This window comes from Rhinatrema bivittatum, chromosome 4, assembly GCF_901001135.1.
Source record: "Rhinatrema bivittatum chromosome 4, aRhiBiv1.1, whole genome shotgun sequence".
Taxonomy (NCBI): Eukaryota; Metazoa; Chordata; class Amphibia; order Gymnophiona; family Rhinatrematidae; genus Rhinatrema; species Rhinatrema bivittatum.
Genome location: NC_042618.1, coordinates 304,206,606 through 304,228,084, shown reverse-complemented (window position 1 = coordinate 304,228,084; position 21,479 = coordinate 304,206,606). Strand labels below are relative to the sequence as shown.

Sequence of the window (21,479 nt, the reverse complement as noted above, 5' to 3'; positions counted from 1 at the left end):
TCCATATTCAACTCGCACAAAAGAGGTACAAGGAATTATTCTAAAAAAACTTTGGCATTTGCTATCCCTAACCTATTTTTGCAAACACCCAGGGTTGGAATTTGAGGGATTCCTTGGTAAGGACTACTCCACCTTTTCAAAATTACAATCCAGCAACATGAGAACAGTATGCATCAATGGTTTACAAATAAAATGCTTTTCAAAGAGTCACGTGATGTGGTGAGCTTGGTAATAGCTAGGTGACTGAGCTCCGGCCATCAACCACGTTAAACCCCCTGCCATCACGCTTCCCCTGGATCCTAACATACCTTTCTAGACAGCTGCCACTTACTCAGGTTGAGGAACATCATCGAGGAAATTTTGGACTCTTATGGCGTCCCGAACGGCGCAGAAATACAAGAAAAAGTTAAGGCCCCAGACACAAATATAGCTGCACACCTCCCGAGGCAGATCAGCAATCAAAAGAATCCCTAGAGGATTTAATGAAGAGGATGTTGGGGAGGTACCTGTAATGGAGAAGGTTTTCATGGGTAATGATTCAGATGGACTGAATCAAATCACGGTGAACCTAGAAGATGTGGTAGGCCTGATTGACAAACTGAAGAGTAGTAAATCACCTGGACCAGATGGTATACACCCCAGAGTTCTGAAGGAACTAAAAAATGAAATTTCAGACCTATTAGTAAAAATGTGTAACTTATTATTAAAATCATCCATTGTACCTGAAAACTGAAGGGTGACTCCAGGGGCAATCCAGGAAACTACAGACCAGTTAGCCTGACTTTAGTGCCAGGAAAAATAGTGGAAAGTGTTCTAAATATCAAAATCACAGAACACATAGAAAGACATGGTTTAATGGAACAAAGTCAGCATGGCTTTACCCAGGGCAAGTCTTGCCTCACAAATCTGATTCACTTTTTTGAAGGAGTTAATAAACATGTGGATAAAGGTGAACCGGTAGATACAGTATACTTGGATTTTCAGAAGGCGTTTGACAAAGTTCCTCATGAGAGGCTTCTAGGAAAAGTAAAAAGTCATGGGATAGGAGGCGATGTCCTTTCGTGGATTGCAAACTGGCTAAAAGACAGGAAACAGAGAGTAGGATTAAATGGACAATTTTCTCAGTGGGCTATTATAAATAAGTAAAAAAAACACACACGTACATAAATATATGAGACAACAAATAAAATGGAATATGACCGTATTGAATAAATAATAAATACAAAACATACAACCGTACAAACGTTAAAAACTCCAATTTTACAACATATATGTATTACATATATATGTAAGACATATGTATGAAATTATAAGAAATAAACATACATGTGTGTATAAATATCAGAATGGCAAATAAAAGTAAAATAAAAACAATTAAAAATGTGAGGGAAAACAGTGCTTATATATAAACAACTTGATAAATAAAAGACTTGATGAATGAAAAAACTATATAAAATTAATTATGTGTATCAAAAATTATTGTTGTGTATATTGAAAAAAAGAAGAAAACAAAGGGGGGAAAAGAAAGGAGGAAAAGGGGAAAAGGGGAGAAAAAATGGGGAAAAACTGGAAGACAAAGTGGAAAAAGGGTGAAAAAAGAGCAAAAAAAGGAGAAAAAAGAAAAGAAGAGGGGAGAGGGAAGAGAGGGAAAAGAGAGGAAAGAAGATATGTGGATGTATTTCAGGCCAAACCTTCTTAGGACATTAATATGTACAAATGTATATTAAAGTTAAATAAGTAGGTTATCCATTTCTTTGGATGGTACGCCCCTTTTCCTTTATTAGTCTTTATATATCAATACATAATTTATTATTTTTCTATTATATTTTATGCTTATTTTTTTTGATAATATATTTTTTGTCTTCTCCCATTAGCTCTGGTTTTAAATGTTTGTTCAAGGAACCACATTAGCTCTCTCTTTTTTTATAAACTGGTCTATTTTTCAAAATTTGTCTCCCTTTTGCATTTATGTATATACATGAAATAGAGCAAGTCATGCAAAGTAGTGAGCTATGCTACATGTTTTTGAGCCCAATTTTATTTTTGCTCAGAGTATAATTATTTGATTTAGACATAATAAGGCATGATTTAGGAAATTTCATTTTTAATACTTTCATTGGACGCATTATATGACACTGGATACAGTTCATCGACGAGAGAAGTTGAAAGAATGAGATCGTGGATGTAGCATCAGCATACTCTAAAATAGCATTCCGGGAAGTAAGATTTCTCTTAGCATAAATTTCCTCTTTTCATTTTTACGTGGCATTTTCAAAAAACATTCATCAATCTGAGGTTTAATACGATCCATCTGTTTGTGCCGCATGAGTTGTATAAGTCCAGTGTTTTAGTTTATATAGTATCATATTCTGACATGTTCAATTTCTTATAGCAATTCATTACACATTCGGCAGTTTTCAATACATAGAGAACTTGATATCGCGAGATGTACATCGCGAGGTCTCGTATAAATACCCCCCGTTAGGTAGCCTTGGTCCACCTTTACACTATTTTCGGTGAGTAGCAGGTAGGTAAGTTACTTTTTTAACAATAGTCACTTTGCGGTTTTGTATTATTAAAAAAAAGGTACAATTGTATTTCACAGTTCATTGGTATAATATAAAGGAGCACCTTTGACTCACTTTAATTTAAAGTGTTTATTTTTAAGCACATCGCTATTTGTTATCCTTTAAGAGTCCAACATATAATACATATAAAGAGATATGGTTTTAATTCCATAGATCCACTGATATTCTACTACGTATGTAGATCGGATGCTCTTTATTTTATTTAAACGCAGTCCATAGATGTAAGCTTTATTTTTTGGCGGGTTTTTTTTTTTTTTTTTTTTAACATCGCGAGATTTATAATTATAATTTATTTCCCTTCCGATACACATAAGGGCATCATCGATACTTTTTGTAGCAGATATACATATAAAAAAATTGAATGTTAAAAAGTTGGCTGTTGTGAGCCCTCGGAGTGCGAGGGGGTGAACGCACGGCGCGGACCCCGCTGTCGGCGGCAGAGGTAACCGCGGGTGCGGGAAGAAAGAGGGAGGTGCAAAGATTGTAAGAGAGTCCGCCGGTCGAGGAAACTATAGGCAGTGCTGCCGCAGGAAGTGGGGAGCTTTTTGAGACAGGGAACTTGTATGCCTTTTAACCCCCTTTTTCCTTCCTTGTATTTTGTTTTATAAGATTTTACGCACCATAGTTTTTCCAGCCTGCCGCTGTCAATAGAGTGAAAACAAAGTGGCGGTCTTCCAACCACTTCAATAGGTAAAAAATTCTTCTAATACATCTATGACAGTTTTATTATAATTTTTACTATAAAACTATTCTATCAATAGATTTTACTATTTCAAAATTTCAGTTTTGTGTGCATTACAGATAATTTTCAGTTTTATTTTTTCCTTTCAAGTTTGTTTCTGCTAATGAATATTTCTCTAATATGCAACTGTAGCATACAAGATATTCATGCTTCTCAGTAATAATGTGTTCGTGATGGTGCCAATTTAAGTGGCTCTTAAGGTATTTATTTTGGGTTTATTTGCTTTAATATACATTTGTACATATTAATGTCCTAAGAAGGTTTGGCCTGAAATACATCCACATCTTCCCTCTTCTTTTTTCTCCTTTTTTTTGCTCTTTTTGCCACCCTTTTTCCCCATTTTTCTCCCCTTTTTATGTTTTCTTCTTTTTTCCAATATACACAATTTGCCACTTCTATATACCCACATTTAATATCTAATTTTAATTTTATCCATATGTTATAATGTTCCTTATATTAATTGTTTAATCAACTGTTATCTTGTTACAATGTAAAAATAGGGCAGTTCCGGCTCTATTCAACCTGTTATCTGGAAACCGATGTGATATCTCGATCGAATGTCGGTATACAAAAGAAATAAATAATAATAATTTGCTACACATAATTAATTTTAGTTTTTCATTCATTGTCTTTTATTTATCAAGTTGTTTATATATAAGCACTGTTTTCCCTTCTTACATTTTTAATTGTTTTAATTTTTATTTGCCATTCTGATATTTATACACACATGTATGTTTATTTCTTATAATTTCATACATATGCCTGTATATATATGTAATACATATGTTGTGAAACTGGAGTTTTTAACATTTGTACGGTTGTATGTTTTGTATTTATTATTTATTCAGTATGGTCATATTCCATTTTGTTGTCATTTATGTATGTGTGTGTTTTTTTACTTATTTATAATAGCCCCTGAGGCAGCTCGTTGAGCGAAACACGGCCAGAGGCGGGCAAGATTCAATAAAGTCCTATTTTACTGATCCATTTCCTCGTGTTCATTGCTATCAGCCATCTTGGATCTGCTTCCGGTTTGTTTCTTGGGACCATCTCAATGATCTCTTACATGAAAGCGCTACCAGAGCCTTAAGATACAAACAATTTAATTTATTTCATTTCAGTAATAAGGCAGGATGCCTATTGGTGCACTTCTTAAAAACACAAGATCCCTCGAAATTTATAGCTAATCTCCAGACTTTGCAAGAAGAAATTAAATCTACCTCTCAAGACATTGTGCAAATTTTCTCTGACTATTACCACGCATTGTATTCCGAGGAAGAGGTTGATGAACAGGCCTCAGATGAGGTTTTGCACTCCATATCCCTGCCTACTCTAACGGATGTACAACAGGCATGCCTAAACCGCCCTATTGAGGTCCATGATGTAGGAGGCCTGAACCCTTGCCAGTTAACGGAAGACCACCGGAGCCAACTGTGAATCATACCGACCGCCATTTTATGCCCGGCACATCTGGCATAAACGCTATTGTGGCTATTGTAGTATCTGTAGTTCTAAAATGTCCGCCATAAGTTTCGTTTTAGCAATATTAGTTTCATTTCTGTTATAAAACGTATGCAATGACATGACTGTAAGCAACGCCTAATGCAATGACTCAGCCATACTAATGTATAAAAGAGCGCACCTGCCAAGGCTGGGCACGCAGATTCTTGAGCCCTTGACTCAGCTGAGTCTTGCTAGCAATAAAGTCTATCTTTTCGGACCAGTTGCCTGGGGTCTCTTTCTTACGGTAACATTTGGCGAGCCAGCCATGAGCCATTCGGTCCGGAGGGATTTGGTGGCGGAGCGATCCCCCAGATCTGCTTGGTGAGTGGCCACCACTGAGTTCAGTGATCAGGCTTCTGTGGGGACCATTCCACGGAAATCCCCGAGGCCACTGGGACCGGTGGTCCGAGAAGAGGACTTGCCTGATGACCGGAGGACCTGGAAGCCTGCAGGAGAGTATTGGGAATTTAGTCCGATCCCTTAAAGGATCGAAGGGGGGACTGATCAACCCCCGTCGAGTGGCTGAGTAAGGACCGAGTCCTGGAACCCCACTGCAACTCGGGAGGGACGAGTTTCTTGTCGTGTGAATGGTCTCGCAGTTCTAGGCGGGGCGACTGTGATCCCTTTGTCTCCGGTGGATAAGGACCCCTTACCTATCCACCTTCCCTGTCCCACCTAGTCTGTCTACTGTCCTGTTTGATATGGGTGGGGGAGGGTCTACCCCCTTGGATCTGATGACAAAACACTTCAATGAAGTATTTGATAAGCATAAATGTACAAAGTCAGGGATGATACAGCGATACGCATACCAGTGGCCCGGCTTGGGACAGACCGTGGATTGGCCATTGGAGAGAACCTTTGATTTCCAGACTGCAGCGAAAGTCCAGAATACAGTTATAGCCCCCGGCAATCCCGTTGCCTTGAAGACATACTGTATATCGATGCGTGGATTGCAGTCATCCTTGACCCCCCTCAATGGGCAAAGACATCCGTAGAGGGAGCCACCCTGACAATGGTGGTGCACCTAAAAAGGACAAAGGGCCGGAAGTCCTCAGACCGGAAGAGAACCGGGAAGTCAGCCATCTTGGTTGCAGAAGAAAATCGTAAAGGGGCGTGACCCACTGCCCCCATGCTCCCTGCCCCCCTGTCCAAGCCCATTCTAACTGAAGAACCCGAGGACCCACCACCATATGTCCCCCCTCTATCCCCAGGTACATCAGATGCATCCAATAGTTCCCTCTGTGGGACCACAGCCTTTACGGGGTGTCCGCCCCACTCCTTCAGCCACCAGAAGTTCCTCAAACACGGACACTGAAGACATTGACCCTGGAAATTCCCCGCGCCCGAGCCCCGATACTCCGCTAGGTCCTCGACTGCCCACACCGGTGGCTGGACGTACCAGACACAAACTACAGGTTCATGAGATCACACCAGGCCCCGGCCCATCGACATCCGAGAATATAGCCGGGAGTATTCCTCTCTTGGAGATGACAATTCGACAGACTACGGCCGTTGTCCTGAGAGCCCCCACCACAGAGAATCCGGCGCCAGTCCAAACTGTCCCTCAATATACTTACGTACCATTCTCCTCAACCGATTTATTCAACTGGAAAACCCATGGGCCCCAATATGCCGAAAAACCAGAACAAATGATCGATTTCTTGGACGGCATCTTCACGGCGCATAATCCCAATTGGGCCGACGTCCGCCAAGTGGCTTCGTACCTCCTCACCACGGAAGAACGAAGACAGGTCCAATAGAACTTGGAAGATACCGCTCGATCTAACTGCCCCCAAGACACTGACCAGACACAGTGGTTAGCACAAAGGGCGCTCACACAGGATCCCAAATGGAACCACAAAACTGAAGAAGGGCGACGGAGAATTGCTGCCTATCAGAGGAATTTCCTGAATGCTCTAAAGAAAGGAAAACGTAAGATCATGAATATGAGTAAAATACAGGACGTTGTGCAAAAAAGAGAAGAGACACCCGGAGATTTCCTTGAACGCCTAATGGATTCATACCGAAAACACAGCCCCTTTGACCCAGAAGATCCAGCCAACCATGCCATTATAGTAATGAGCTTTGTAAGTCAGTCATACCCAGATATACGCCGAAAGCTCCAAAAGACAGAGGGATTTGAAGGAATGAATATCAGCCAACTGAAGGCCATGGCGGATAAAGTATTCGGAAACCGGGAAGTAGAAGAGAAAAGAGAAGACAGAAGGGAGACGGGTCGCCGGATGAAGGAGAGTGTTAGTCTCCTTGCCGCGGCACTCGAGGAGATCCAACTCAACCAAAGAGACAACCGACGGGCCCACCCGGGACCCAGAGGGAGGGGCAGACCACCCAGAGGCTCCCGCCCCCCCTTGGGAAGGAACCAGTGTGCCTACTGCAAACAAGAGGGACACTGGAAATCAGAGTGTCAAGAGAGACAGCAACGGAATGGGAGGGAACACAAGACAAGACAGGCTGGCCCGGCCGAACGCGAATGGCAGATGGCCCTGGACGAAATGCCCGGGGACGACGGTGGCCGATACTCATGCCGGGACCAGGAGGGCACATTCCCCACCGACCCTCTGGTGGAAATCTGCGTGGGGAGTAAAAAATTTAAGGGACTACTAGACTCAGGGGCTCAGCGATCCGTCATGACTACGGCCATCACGACTCCCACGTCAAAATACATTCCCATCGTGGGGGCCTCGGGGAAGCCATTGGCAGCGCCCATACTCCAAAACAGACAGGTCCGCATCGGAGGACAACTGGTGTCCCACCAGTTTCTGTATGTGCCCGGTGCAGTTAATAGGCCGAGACCTTTTGTGCAAACTTCAGGCCACGTTGCAGTTTGAACCCTCGGGCGAAGTAAAAGCCTCCTTCGCAGATATGCCCGTGTCCTTGACTTGTCCCCTTCAAGAAGAATGGAGACTCCATCTCCCCGTCATCACTGGGCCTGATGCTAGCCGATATGTAAAGGGCACGCCTCTCAATAGAGAACGTAGAGACTTGATGAACTGCGTGCCCGAGGTATGGGCAGAAAATAATCCTGGGGGCGTGGCCACTGAGGCTGTCCCCTTATGGATTGAGATGAAGCCTAACGTCCAGGTCGTCAGCCAGCCTCAGTACCCCATCCCGTATCTGGCCAGACAAGTGATACATAACCATCTTCAAAGACTCCTCAAGTTAGGCATCCTTAAACGGGTGCGATCTGCCTGGAATACCCCCTTGTTGCCAGTTAAGAAGCCTGGCACCAACGACTACCGGCCTGTACAGGATTTGAGGAAGGTAAACAGCCAGGTGGCAGATCTGGTTACACTAGTACCAAACCCGTATTCCATACTTGCTCAAGTGTCAGCAAGAGCCAAATGGTACAGTGTCATCGACCTCAAGGACGCCTTCTTTTCTGTCCCAGTGGCTGAGGAATGCCAGAGGATCTTCGCCTTCACCTGGGAATATGCCCAGACCGGAGAGAAACAGCAATATACGTGGACACGTTTACCCCAAGGATTCAAGAACTCGCCGACCCTGTTCGGGGAACAGCTCGCCAGAGACCTGAAGAAGTACCAGGTCAACCATGGCCCAGTTGTACAATATGTGGATGACCTCCTGATATTCAGGGAAACATGCCATGAATGTGCTGTATCGACCCTGCAACTTCTGAAGACTCTCCACCATAAAGGATACCGGGCGAGCAGGAAGAAGGCGCAAATCTGTGAAGTGGAAGTTTAATATCTGGGCTTCCGGCTCAGGGAAGGCACTCGCCGACTTGGCTTCTCGCGCACCAACGCAATACGAGATCAACCTGTGCCCACGTGTAAAAAGGAGCTCTGTGCATTCCTAGGGGCTGCTGGATATTGTCGGATCTGGATCGCCAACTTCGCCCTCATCACCCAATCACTGTATGACAAACTGAAAGGTCCGGAGGCTGAATCCCAACTCCTCAAATGGGAGCCCCAGGAGTTAAGGGACTTGACCCACCTAAAGGACACCCTCACCTCGCCACCTGCCTTGGGCCTCCCGGACGTAACAAAACCCTTTCACCTCTTTGTGGATGAGAAAAAAGGCTTGGCCATTGGGGTACTGACCCAAACGTTTGGGACGTGGCAAAAACCTGTAGCATATTTATCAAAGGAATGGACAATGTCTCCAGAGGATGGCCCGGCTGCCTCCGAAGCATCGCTGCGGCGTGCCTCCTGATACATGAGGCCACTAAGTTAACCTTTGGTCAACCGTTGTTAATCACCACTCCCCACACCATTCGTGGGTTGCTTGAGAGTCACAGGCCAGAGTGGATAACCAACTCGCGCCTCGTCAAATACCAGGCCCTGCTTTGCGGGACCCCTGAGATCCAAATACAAGACAGCAGCAACCTGAACCCTACTGCCCGTGCCTGAAGCGATTACCCATGATTGCGGGGAAGTCATGGCCACCATTTACACCAGCAGGCCAGACCTGAGGGACCAACCCTGGCAGGGAGCCCTGACATTATTTACCGACGGTAGTAGCCAGGTTACTCAGGGAAATCGTTCTGCAGGATATGCAGTAGTCTCCGAAGATGAAATCGTTGAGGCGAGGCCCCTACCACCCGGGACCTCGGCCCAAAAGGCTGAGTTGATTGCCCTCACCCGAGCTCTACAGCTAGCCGAAGGAAAGGCCATCAACATTTACACAGATTCCAAATACGCTTTCCTCACAATCCAAGTTCATGGCGCACTGTACAAGGAAAGGGGCTTCCTGACCGTGGAGGGCAAACAACTGGCAAATGCAGAGGAAGTACGGAGGTTATTGGACACAGTTTGGCTACCCCGTAAGGTTGCCGTAATGCATTGCAAGGCACATACCAGAAAATCTGATCCAATAGCCCGAGGTAATCAAAGGGCAGATGAGGCGGCCAAGGACGCTGCCCGAGAACCATTCCAGACACCCTTGACTGTTCTTCTGCTTCTCCAATTCCCAAGCGAAACCCCGACCTATACCCCTGAGGAAAATGGCTGGGCCCAACGGGAGGACCTTCATCAGCGACACGGGTGGTGGCTCCTGCAGGATGGCAGTGTGGATTCCGGAGAGCCTCACCTGGACTGTTATAAAGGGGGCACACGACCACACCCATCTAGGCCGGGACTCCTTGGCCAAGCTTCTAGAAAAGACCTACTACATTAATCGCATGACATATTGGACCAAACATGCGTCTAGTCGATGTACGACCTGTGCCCGGAACAACCCCCGGGCCGGACCTGGCCCCGGCCCAGGCCACATCCTCCGGGGGTACCAGCCCTTTCCAAGTCTGTCAAATTAACTTTACCCACATGCCTCCGGCCAGGGGATACAAGGCCATGTTGGTGGCTGTCTGCACCTATACGGGCTGGGTCGAGGCCACCCCCACCCGTACGGAAACTGCCAAGGAAGTTACCATTTTACTCATGCACCTGATACTACCCCGCTACGGCCTCCCTAGACAGATTAATTCAGACAATGGGCCTGCCTTCACCAGTGAAGTCACACAACAATTGAGTAAGGCCCTAGGCCTGGACTGGCACTTACATTGCACCTGGCGGCCCCAGAGTAGCGGGTCTGTGGAACGTGCAAACAGATCCCTGAAAATCCAACTCGCCAAACTGTGTCAAGAGACTAATGTTAAGTGGCCTGAGGCTCTTCCGCTGGCTCTCCTCCACCTCAGATGCACGCCCAGAAACTCCGGACTCACTCCGTATGAAATGATGCATGCGCGACCACCACCACCACTCCCATCCTTCCCTGACTCTTTACAGGTCCAGGGGGAAATTTCCCTCGGTAGGCAGCTGAAAGGTCTGCACGACACAGTGACGGCAATCCGTACATTCTCTTGTGAGACTGAACCCCTGATCCTGACAACTCCGACCCACAAATTCCAGGTTGGGGACCCAGTGTGGATGAAGGAATGGGACGACTCCAACTGCCTCACACCCCGGTGGAGGGGACTTTTCACTGTCCTTCTAACCACTCCAACGGCCGTGAAAGTAGCTGACCACCCCTCCTGGATCCATTGGACACGAGATAAACCCGCCTTTCCATCTTCTGACTGGCATGTTGCCCAAGCGGCATGTTGCCCAACATGCATGACACATGTTGGAGTGGTTAGAAGGACAGTGAAAGGTCCCCTCCACCGGGGTGTGAGGCAGTTGGAGTCGTCCCATTCCTTCATCCACACTGGGTCCCCAACCTGGAATTTGTGGGTCGGAGTTGTCAGGATCAGGGGTTCAGTCTCACAAGAGAATGTACGGATTGCCGTCACTGTGTCGTGCAGACCTTTCAGCTGCCTACCGAGGGAAATTTCCCCCTGGACCTGTAAAGAGTCAGGGAAGGATGGGAGTGGTGGTGGTGGTCGCGCATGCATCATTTCATACGGAGTGAGTCCGGAGTTTCTGGGCGTGCATCTGAGGTGGAGGAGAGCCAGCGGAAGAGCCTCAGGCCACTTAACTTTAGTCTTTTGACACAGTTTGGCGAGTTGGATTTTCAGGGATCTGTTTGCACGTTCCACAGACCCGCTACTCGGTGGCCGCCAGGTGCAATGTAAGTGCCAGTCCAGGCCTAGGGCCTTACTCAATTGTTGTGTGACTTCACTGGTGAAGGCAGGCCCATTGTCTGAATTAATCTGTCTTAGGAGGCCGTAGCGGGGTAGTATCAGGTGCAAGAGTAAAATGGTAACTTCCTTGGCAGTTTCCGTACGGGTGGGGGCGGCCTCGACCCAGCCCGTATAGGTGCAGACAGCCACCAACATGGCCTTGTATCCCCTGGCCGGAGGCATGTGGGTAAAGTTAATTTGACAGACTTGGAAAGGGCTGGTACCCCGGAGGATGTGGCCTGGGGCGGGGCCAGGTCCGGCCCGGGGGTTGTTCCGGGCACAGGTCGTACATCGACTAGACGCATGTTTGGTCCAATATGTCATGCGATTAATGTAGTAGGTCTTTTCTAAAAGCTTGGCTAAGGAGTCCCGGCCTAGATGGGTGTGGGCGTGTGCCCCCTTTATAACCGTCCAGGTGAGGCTCTCCGGAATCCACACTCTGCCATCCTGCAGGAGCCATCACCCGTGTCGCTGATGAAGGTCCTCCCGTTGGGCCCAGCCATTTTCCTCAGGGGTATAGGTCGGGGTTTCGCTTGGGAATTGGAGGAGCAGAAGAACAGTCAAGGGTGTCTGGAATGGTTCTCGGGCAGCGTCCTTGGCCGCCTCATCTGCCCTTTGATTGATGGGGGAAAGGGGTTGATAACTGGGATGACTAAAGTGTTACCTGACTTTCCCCCTCCTAACCTGTTGCGCCTCCCGACATGATCTGGAAGCACCGTCTGTCTAACCATACCCTGATTATCCTCTACCATCTTTCTCCCTTTCCTGTAGGCTGGGACACGCAGGCCGCCCCTGTCTGATAACCCCGGACATATTGTATCTGCGCCTTTTTCATCATTGGCTCCGCCATCCTATGGGTTACCCTGCTCATCCTCGAAAGGAAGGGTATCATCTTCCAGTCCCCTTGATGACCGTGCTATCACTGCTACTCCTCTGCACTCGCAGCGATGGGATCAGCCTGAACTGTTCCGAATGCATCAAGCATGTACGGGTTCCCATCCCGGGAGGTTACAACCTCACGTCCACCATTATTCACCAATCACTCCCACCTGATAAATGTATCTCTCTCTCGCCTTGCTCTGTCAACACCAGCCAGGGTCTCCAAACCTTTTGCCGTTGCCGAGTTGCGAACCGAACTGTCTGTCACATGCCAGCTAGCCCCCAGTATTTTAATGTCACGCTCTATGTGGGCCTCCCCAAGCTTCCTGGCATGCACCCAGCCCTCCCTGACGGTGAGGGGCGCTTATACTATGTCACGTCCACCAGAGTCCTCCATGCTGTTGGACACCCCGTCACCACCACCCTCACATTTGACGTTTGCCATGCAATGGACCTCCACCCATACTCCCGCCAGGCGTGCGGGACCGACTCTTGGCGACAAGCCTACCACCTCAATCATAAATGGCTGTGCTGGCCCAAATACTCTCGCGGAAACTGGGGCCCCGAGTGGCATCCCTGTTCCGGGGGCCTTGGCTGGGATAGGGTTTGCGACTATACAGGGGGTGGCTTCTCTGGGTGTCAGGGCCTCATCGACTTCCGCCGCGGGGCCGGAAACACGGTTTCCATTACTTGGCCCCTCCGGGATACCGCCTCACCCCCGGCCCAGCTCCCAATCCGAGGTGGCGGAACCACATGGGAAGGTACTTGGGCCCTTGGCATTGATGGGACGGGGAGGGACCCCAAAACATTTATCACTGTCTGCCAGTCACTTGAGCCTCTAGCCCCTGTTATTCATACCACTTCAGTCTTTCTTTGAAGAGGTCTCCAAACTATCAGACACCCTCCTCCAAAACGCCTCTTCCCACCAGGCCCGCAATATGTTCCTTAACCTGGCCGAAAACATTGCCCTCTCCCTCGGTGTCTCCAATTGTTTTGTCTGTGGCGGCACGGACATGGGGGAACAGTGGCCATGGGAAGCGAGGGAAGTTTTTCAATCCGACCTAGACGCTGCGAATCTCACTGTCCTCTCCTATAACCGGTCCAACAAACCTTATGAATGGGCCCCTCGGACGGATGTCATTGGAACACATTGCCTTTCCCCGAGTACGGTCTGCAGACTACTATATTCCGGTTAGGGACTCGCCCTGTACCGGGGTCCTTACAGTCTCCACCAATTCCTCCACCTGGTGGCAAACTGATAATCTTACTCTTCTGGCCCCTATTTGGACTGAACCGGTCCTGAATCACACCTGGCAACAGGCCCAAAACTCTTCGACCAGGTTTATTACCCCTGATGGGTATTACTTTGTCTGTGGTCGCCGCGCCTATGAGCGACTACCTCTCCTGGTTCGGCACTTGCTTCCTTGCTACCATCCGCCCCGTTTCTTCCTTCTCCCAATCTCTGCGGGGGAAACCCTTGGGGTCCCAGTGTATGCCTCCCAGGGGATCCATCGTCGCCGCTCAGAGAAGATCCCCATTGGCAATTGGTCTGACAAGGACTGGCCCCCAGAACGCATCGTCCAATACTATGGCCCGGCCACATGGGCAGAGGATGGATCTCACGGCTACCGAACCCCCATCTACATGCTTAATCGCATCATCCGCCTTCAGGTGGTGCTTGAGTTGCTTACCAATGACTCCGCAATGGCACTTAAGCTTTGTGTTTTGCTTCGCGAGGATGTTATTACCACCGTATATCAGAAACTTCTGGCCCTCGATTATCTCCTCGTTCAGGAAGGGGGTGTCTGTGGGAAATTTAATCTGTCTAATTGTCTGCAGATTGACGACCAAAGCCACGTTATCCGGGAGATCACTGACCCTATGATCCGGCTTGCCCATGTTCCCGTTCAGACCTGGACTGGAGCACTCTACTGGACCGACTCCTTCTCATCCTGGTTCCCTTCCCTGTCGGGTCTCAAGGGCTTCCTCTTCCCTTTGTTGCTTTTCCTCGGCTCCTGCCTCATTCTCCCTTTGTGTCTCCCTCTCCTCCTCAGGCATCTTCGCTCCATGATGGAAGCTATCGCCGATCGCAGAACTGCTGCACACCTGATGACTCTCTCCATGTACACAACAGTGCCTGTTAACCCCCCTTCAAATTCCGAATCAGACATGGACCTCTCCTAACTGCTCTTGCCCGGGCCAGTGTCCCATTATGGTTAAGTCCGGCTACAAAGGGGGGGGTGCTCCACTAGGGACCCCTCGTCTCAAACCGGTGAAGCAACCAACAGCCTGATGGGATTTTAGGGTCCGTGTAACTGCCTTGTTTTTTTTAATCTCTTTACTTCTCCTTTCAGCTTCTACCTCGTGGATTGATACTTGCACCTACTGGAAGTTGAAGTATCAAAAGGGGGGATTGTAGGAGGCCTGAACTCTTGCCAGTTAACTGAAGACCACTGGAGCCAACTGTGAATCATACAGACCGCCATTTTATGCCCGGCGCATCTGGCATAAACGCTATTGTGGTTATTGTAATGTCTGTAGTTCTAAAATGTCCGCCATAAGTTTCGTTTTAGCAATATTAGTTTCATTTCTGTTATATGACGTATGGAATGACATGACTAAGCAACACCTAATGCAATGACTCAGCCATACTAATGTATAAAAGAGTGCACCCGCCAAGGCGGGGCACGCAGATTCTTGAGCCCTTGACTCAGCTGCGTCTTGCTAGCAATAAAGTCTATCTTTTCGGACCAGTTGCCTGGGGTCTCTTTCTTACGGTAACAATGAGGTTTTAGAGGCTATTGGCTCATTGAAGGATAACATGGCTACAGGGCCTGATGGAATGACAGCAATATTTTATAAATCCCTAGCAAAGGATATGGCCCCGATACTTCAGTCCTTGTTTAAATTGATGGCTAGCCAAAACGAGATGCCTTCTACTCTGAGATCTGCTATTATTGTAGTTCTCCCAAAGCCGGGTAGGGATCCCCTACAACCATCCTCCTATCGGCCAATCGCCCTGTTAAATCTTGACATCAAATTGTATGCAAAAATTATAGCCAATAGACAAATCTATCATGCCCCTGATCATATCTCCGGATCAAGAGGGCTTTGTGGCTGGGAGACTATCTGCAGTTAATTTACATAAAGTTCAAGCCGCTTTGGAAAATTGTGTTATTCTTTCTCTCCCAGATCACCTGCTTGTGACGTGTGACGCGGAAAAAGCATTTGACAGGGTTGTTTGGCCCTTTCTAAAAAAAAGGTACTTTTCAAAATAGGATTTACTGGGAAAATATACGATTACCCTTCTTTATTCAAACCCCATGGCAAGGGTACTGGTTAATGGCTTACTCTCTGCGGAATTTCAATCGGGAAGGGGAACCCAACAAGGATGTCCTCTTTCTCCATTGTTATTTATCATGATCGTGGAGCCTCTTATCTGAAAATTGAATGCTTCAACAGAAGTGGCAGGGATCCCAGTGGGGAATCAAAATTTAAAAACACTTTTTTGCAGATGATAACCTGCTCCTCTTAACCCACGCACACATTGCGCTCCCCGAGGTGCTACAAATTTTTTCCACTAACCAATCTTGATTGGCTCTCGATTTAACAGGGACATTGCGAAATAATTGGCCATCATTCCCGGTGAAATGGGTGAGCTCCACCATTAAGTATTTGGGCATCCGTATCCACCCTACTCTGGGAAAATGCTATACTTTAAATATCCCTCCAGCCATTAACAAAGTGACTCTCACCTTAATGAGCTGGCAAACTTTACCATTGTCACTTCAAGGTCGCATTGCAGTAATAAAGATGGTAACTGCCCCAAAGTTGATTTTAATGATTCCCTGTCTTCTTTTGACAAAAGAAGATCACCTGCTCCAAAAAGTGCAGTTTGTGTGGAGAGGCAAGAAAGCTTGGCTTGCGTATGCCACGTTAGCTACACGATGAGTCCAGGGAGGCTTTGGCCTTCCGGACTTCATGGTTTATTCTCGGGCAGTTAATCTCCATTTTTTTAGGGGATTGGGTTCTCGGTACTTCGAGTCATACAGATGCTCAGTTAGTTCATGCCATTTGTGCACCTATGGACCCGAGCTATGTTCTTCATTCCAAACCCAGTGACTTACAAGGACCTCAATTAAGATTTGGTCTGGTGAGAACTATTCGGAAATTATGGGCATATACCCGCAAATTGTTGAACGTACCTGTTCACGTCTCACTACATTATCCCATGCAAGGCTCACTTCGAGACTCTCTACATTTACCTAGGGTACATAATTTCAAAATCTCTTCAAGCTGGCCACTTAAGGAATTTTTAGACCCCCAACCACAGGATGCCTTTACACATTTACTCAATGTCAAGATAAATTGGGGATGCAATCCCGGCATTTCTTATTGAATAGGTACCTAAGAGCGTCATACTCTGCACTGATGAAGGGGTGGAGGGACACATTGACTGTTCCCTCTACTCTGCTTTGTTCACAGGTTTTAGAGCACAGTCTGGCAGTCTGTCTTGTAGGTACACCTTTTACAACACAGCACAGGTATTTCATGTGTTCTCCTCCCTGTTTCCCAAGTGGGTCAAAGATTGTGCTGAAGACTTGGATGTGAACATGCTCAAACACTCCTACTCTTCTATACCAAAGATGACAATGTCAGTCTTCGCGAGTTACAACAACGCATCTTTTACAGAACTATTTTCTCACCGGCCAGAGTGAAAAAGATGGGCCTTATTGCCACTGATTCATGTCTCAAATGTGCTCAACCGCATACTTCACTGATCCACTGCCTATGGGAATGCCCAGCAATTCAAGCATTTTGGGAAAGCATGCGACAACACCTCTCCACACTTATGAGTACCGAGGTGCGCTGGGCACGCACAATAAAGCTCTGGAATTTGTTGCCAGAGGATGTGGTTAGTGCAGTTAGCGTAGCTGGGTTCAAAAAAGGTTTGGATAAGTTCTTGGAGGAGAAGTCCATTAATGGCTATTAATCAAGTTTACTTAGGGAATAGCCACTGCTATTAATTGCATCAGTAGCATGGGATCTTCTTAGTGTTTGGATAATTGCCAGGTTCTTGTGGCCTGGTTTTGGCCTCTGTTGGAAACAGGATGCTGGGCTTGATGGACCCTTGGTCTGACCCAGCATGGCAATTTCTTATGTTCTTATTCTGTATTCTGAATAATGAAGTGGGGGACTCTAGTCTTAACATTGATAATGTGATGCTTATGTCAAAAGTTTGTCTTATTGGAAAAAAAAAAAAGGCATCCTGTTGTGATGGATAGAGGACCCCCCCACCACCAGAAGCCAATGACTGAGCTCTATCAGTTGGAATATGGTTCTATGTATAAGTGTTTCTCTTCTAACAAGAAACGACTCTTCCGAGAAATCTGGGTGGTCTACTACAAATCATTACAGCCTTCCATTAAGGCTCCTTCCCCACTTGATGGTCAGTGAGTCTTCAGGATGGACGGTTATTACTTTGTGCCTATTAGTGCTTCATTTACTAGCAAACATGGGACTGTCTTATACATAACCACAACTGTCACTGTATATTCCTTCGCACCTGTTTCCCGGTTGTATTTTGGATTATTCCAAAGCTAGAGATTCTCTGTACTGGGGGGAGGGGGGATGAGTCTTAAAACGGGAGTTAATACCCAAAATCTGTTGAGATAACGTTCTTTATATCTTGATCTGTTCATGGAATGTGTATCATTATTGACTATACCTCAATAAAAGATAATTTACAAAAAAAAATAAATTTCAAATCCTGATTTGCCTATCAGTCATTAACAGAGGTCATTTTACAAGCAAATCGTTGCAAGTTATATATGCTATCTTATGTCTGAGCCGCAAGCTATACATTGGTCACACTAAGAGGACTATAAAAACTAGAATTATACAGCATAAAAGCTGTATTTGCACAAAGAAGACAGAAGCTCCATTAGTACAACACTGGCTAGATCAAGGGCAACCAGGAGGAGGAGCTACTTTTTTTTTTTTAATTCAACAGATGTTATTTAATAGAGGTGGCAATGTATCCCTTGCCTCACGACATCAAGAACAGAGATACATATACAAATGGCAAACAGTTCAACATGGCTATTGAGTGGGAAGCCTATTAGTAATCTTGTAAGTGTTCCTGTATGTAAAAGACAAGTTTAGGTTTTCCAATATAGGGATTGGAGGTCTAAAAAAGTTAAATTTGGCTAAGATGTCCATACTACCTCGATTTATTTATCCATTTATGAACCTCCCATGTGATATACTGTATCTAAGTCCGCTTTTCAAACTCTTAGAGAGTGTCTCTCTGGAGAGGCAAACCTCAGACAGGTATGTTGTGATGGTAAATTCTAAGAATGCAAGAGGGGTGGAGCTTCCCAATTTTCAGTGGTATTATTGGGCCTAACAGTTGGTTTGTCTTCATGCTTGGATAGGAACTGATCCTCCACAATCTTAGCTTTCATTAGAAAGAAGGGGGGGTGAGGCATTATAGCTTGGCATCCTTATTGCAAATGCCTTCTACATCTGGTGCACTTAGGCAGATTCTCCATGACCATCAGATCATAGCACACATTTTGAACAGTCAAACGTCATTTTAAATGCTTGGCTGGTATCAGAACATATATGACTTTTCTTATTAAAAAGCCCCTGGGAGTCTCACTACAAGTTTTCTCCTGATGTTGAAGTATGGGAAATGAGGGCTCTAAGATTTCTGGGCCAAATTTTGGAAGATAGTCATATCAAGCTCTTTACTGATCTTGTGGAGGAATTTCAGATTCCTGCTTCTCCAGATATTTATATTTTCAATTATGTAAAAATTTATTGAAAACCCCTGTTTTTGATCCTATTTGGAGGAGTGTGATGGGCTGGGAAAAGTTTTATACTGCAAGCAGCGGGGTCATCAATTGGTTTCTGGTTTATATTGTTGAGATTACTTACCTGATAATCTCCTTTTCCTTAGTGTATCCAGATGGACTCAAAACAAGTGGGTATAGTGTGCTCGTGCTAGCAGTTGGAGACGGATCTGACGTCAGCACGGGTACATATACCCCCGCAGGAAGTGCAGCAATTCAGTAATCTTCCTTGCAAAAGCTGTAGCTGACCGATCGATTAAATGAACAGGATTACCCTGACCGATTGATAGTAGCTGGAGACCGCCAGTGTTCTCAACCGGAAGGCGTCGACACCCGGCAGGGTGGATGGCCTATTATAAGAAAACATGGCTTACCGTGAGTTGGTGAATCCCCATGTATGCTGGCAGCCGGGCGGGATGTTGAGTCCATCTGCATACACTAAGGAAAAGGAGATTATCAGGTAAGTAATCTCAACATTTCCTAGCGTGTAGCAGATGGACTCAAAACAAGTGGGATGTACAAAAGCTACTCCCGGACTGGGCGGGAGGCTGCCCAAGGTCCGTTCAGGATTGCCCTCGCAAATGCTGTGTCCTCCCTGGCCTGGACGTCCAGACGATAGAACCTGGAGAAGGTATGGAGGGAGGACCACGTCGCCGCTTTACATATCTCTGCAGGCGATAGCATCCTAGTTTCTGCCCAAGAGGCCGCTTGCGCTCTGGTAGAGTGAGCCTTGACCTGTAGAGGCGGTGGTTTCCCTGCTTCTATGTAGGCTGCCTTGATAACTTCTTTGATCCAGCAGGCGATGGTTGCCCATGAGGCCGCTTCCCCTTGCTTCTTCCCACTGTGAAGAGCGAACAGGTGGTCCGTCTTTCGTACTGCTTCCGACATTTCCAGGTATCTAGACAGTAGCCTGCCGATGTCGAGATGGCGTAGTATTCGACCTTCTTCCGACTTCTTCAAACCTTCCGTGGTAGGCAAGGATATGGTTTGGTTGAGGTGGAAGTGTGAGACCACTTTGGGTAAGAAGGAAGGAACTGTGCGAAGATGGATAGCCTCTGGAGTGATTCTGAGAAACGGATCACGGCAGGACAGTGCTTGTAGCTCTGAGATGCGGCGTGCTGAGCATACAGCCAGCAGGAATACCATCTTCAAGGTTAACAAACGGAGGGACAGGCCTCGAAGGGGTCTGAAGGCGTGTCCCGCTAGAAATTCCAAAACTAGATTGAGGTTCCACAGGGGTACTGGCGACTTCAGTGGCAGACGAATATGTTTGACTCCTTTCAGGAAACGTGAAACGTCTGGGTGTGTGGCGATACTGTTGCCGTCACTCCGGGGACCGTAGCAGGATAGCGCTGCTACTTGAACCTTGATGGAATTGAGGGACAGACCCTTCTGAAGTCCATCTTGCAGGAAATCCAAAATGATAGGGATTTTAGCAGTATGCGGATTGGTGCTGTGAGTTTCGCACCAGGCTTCAAATACTCTCCAGATCCTTACATAGGTTAGTGATGTGGAGAACTTGCGGGCTCGGAGGAGTATATCTATTACCGGCCCAGAGTATCCTCTTTTCTTCAGTCGAGCCCTCTCAATGGCCAGACCGTAAGAGAGAATTGAGCTGGATCCTCGTGGAGGCTGGGACCTTGCCACAGCAGGTCCCTGTGTGGAGGCAGGGGAAATGGAGTCCCTGCCAGTAATCTTCTCATGTCTGCGTACCAGGGTCTTCTTGGCCAGTCCGGGTGGTGCTCAGCAGGGCTTGCAGTCGATTCCGGAGCTTTGATCTTCTCTTGGAGGTCAAACTGACCTTGTCTTTCTGGGTGTCGAATCGGACGCCTAGGTAGTCCAGCGACTGAGAAGGCTGTAGGGAACTCTTGTTCAGGTTTACTACCCATCCTAGGCTTTCCAGAAGAGATATAACTCTGTTGGTTGCCTGGTGGCTCTCCTCCAGGGACTTTGCCCTGATCAGCCAATCGTCCAGGTAGGGATGGACGAGAATTCCTTCCTTCCTGAGGGACGCTGCCACTACTACTATGACCTTGGTAAAGGTTTGCGGCACGGTGGCTAACCCGAAGGGTAAAGCTCGGAACTGGAAGTATTGATTCAGGACTTGGAAGCGTAAATAGCGCTGGTGATCCCGATGAATTGGGATGTGCAAGAAGGCTTCCGACAGATCTAGGGAAGTGAGAAATTCCCCTGGCTGTACTGAATTTTTGACAGACCGCAGAGTTTCAATGCGAAAGCTGGGGACCCGTAGGTGTCGGTTGACCGACTTGAGGTCCAGGACGGGCCTGAAAGTGCCCTCCTTCTTGGGCACT

The 21,479-nt window shown here is 46.9% G+C and overlaps 2 protein-coding genes across 8 annotated transcripts in view; one reads left to right on the top strand and one right to left on the bottom strand.

Annotated features, from left to right (window-relative positions):
* Positions 1 to 21,479, bottom strand: part of DNAH9 (dynein axonemal heavy chain 9) — a 1,128,006-nt gene that overhangs the window by 1,072,514 nt on the left and 34,013 nt on the right. The gene's annotated exons all lie outside the window — the stretch shown is intronic.
* LOC115090754 (endogenous retrovirus group 3 member 1 Env polyprotein-like) lies at positions 2,455 to 17,240 on the top strand. 7 transcript variants are annotated; one of them, XM_029600237.1, is made up of 3 exons: positions 2,455 to 2,516; positions 3,198 to 3,278; positions 12,203 to 17,240. In XM_029600237.1, the coding sequence occupies exon 3, from the start codon at positions 13,424 to 13,426 to the stop codon at positions 14,492 to 14,494; it is 1,071 nt and encodes a 356-aa protein (XP_029456097.1). In that variant the 5' UTR covers positions 2,455 to 2,516; positions 3,198 to 3,278; positions 12,203 to 13,423; the 3' UTR covers positions 14,495 to 17,240. The 7 variants fall into 7 exon arrangements, 4 of the variants coding, with proteins under 4 accessions (XP_029456097.1, XP_029456096.1, XP_029456098.1 ...); XR_003856495.1 differs by having other exon boundaries at positions 2,486 to 2,527; positions 14,365 to 17,240; XR_003856497.1 differs by lacking the exon at positions 12,203 to 17,240 and adding an exon at positions 4,243 to 5,050 and having other exon boundaries at positions 2,486 to 2,527.

Excerpts from the sequence above, each read along its gene's own strand:
- LOC115090754 (XM_029600237.1), top strand. The coding sequence starts at position 13,424 with ATGAATGGGCCCCTCGGACGGATGTCATTGGAACACATTGCCTTTCCC.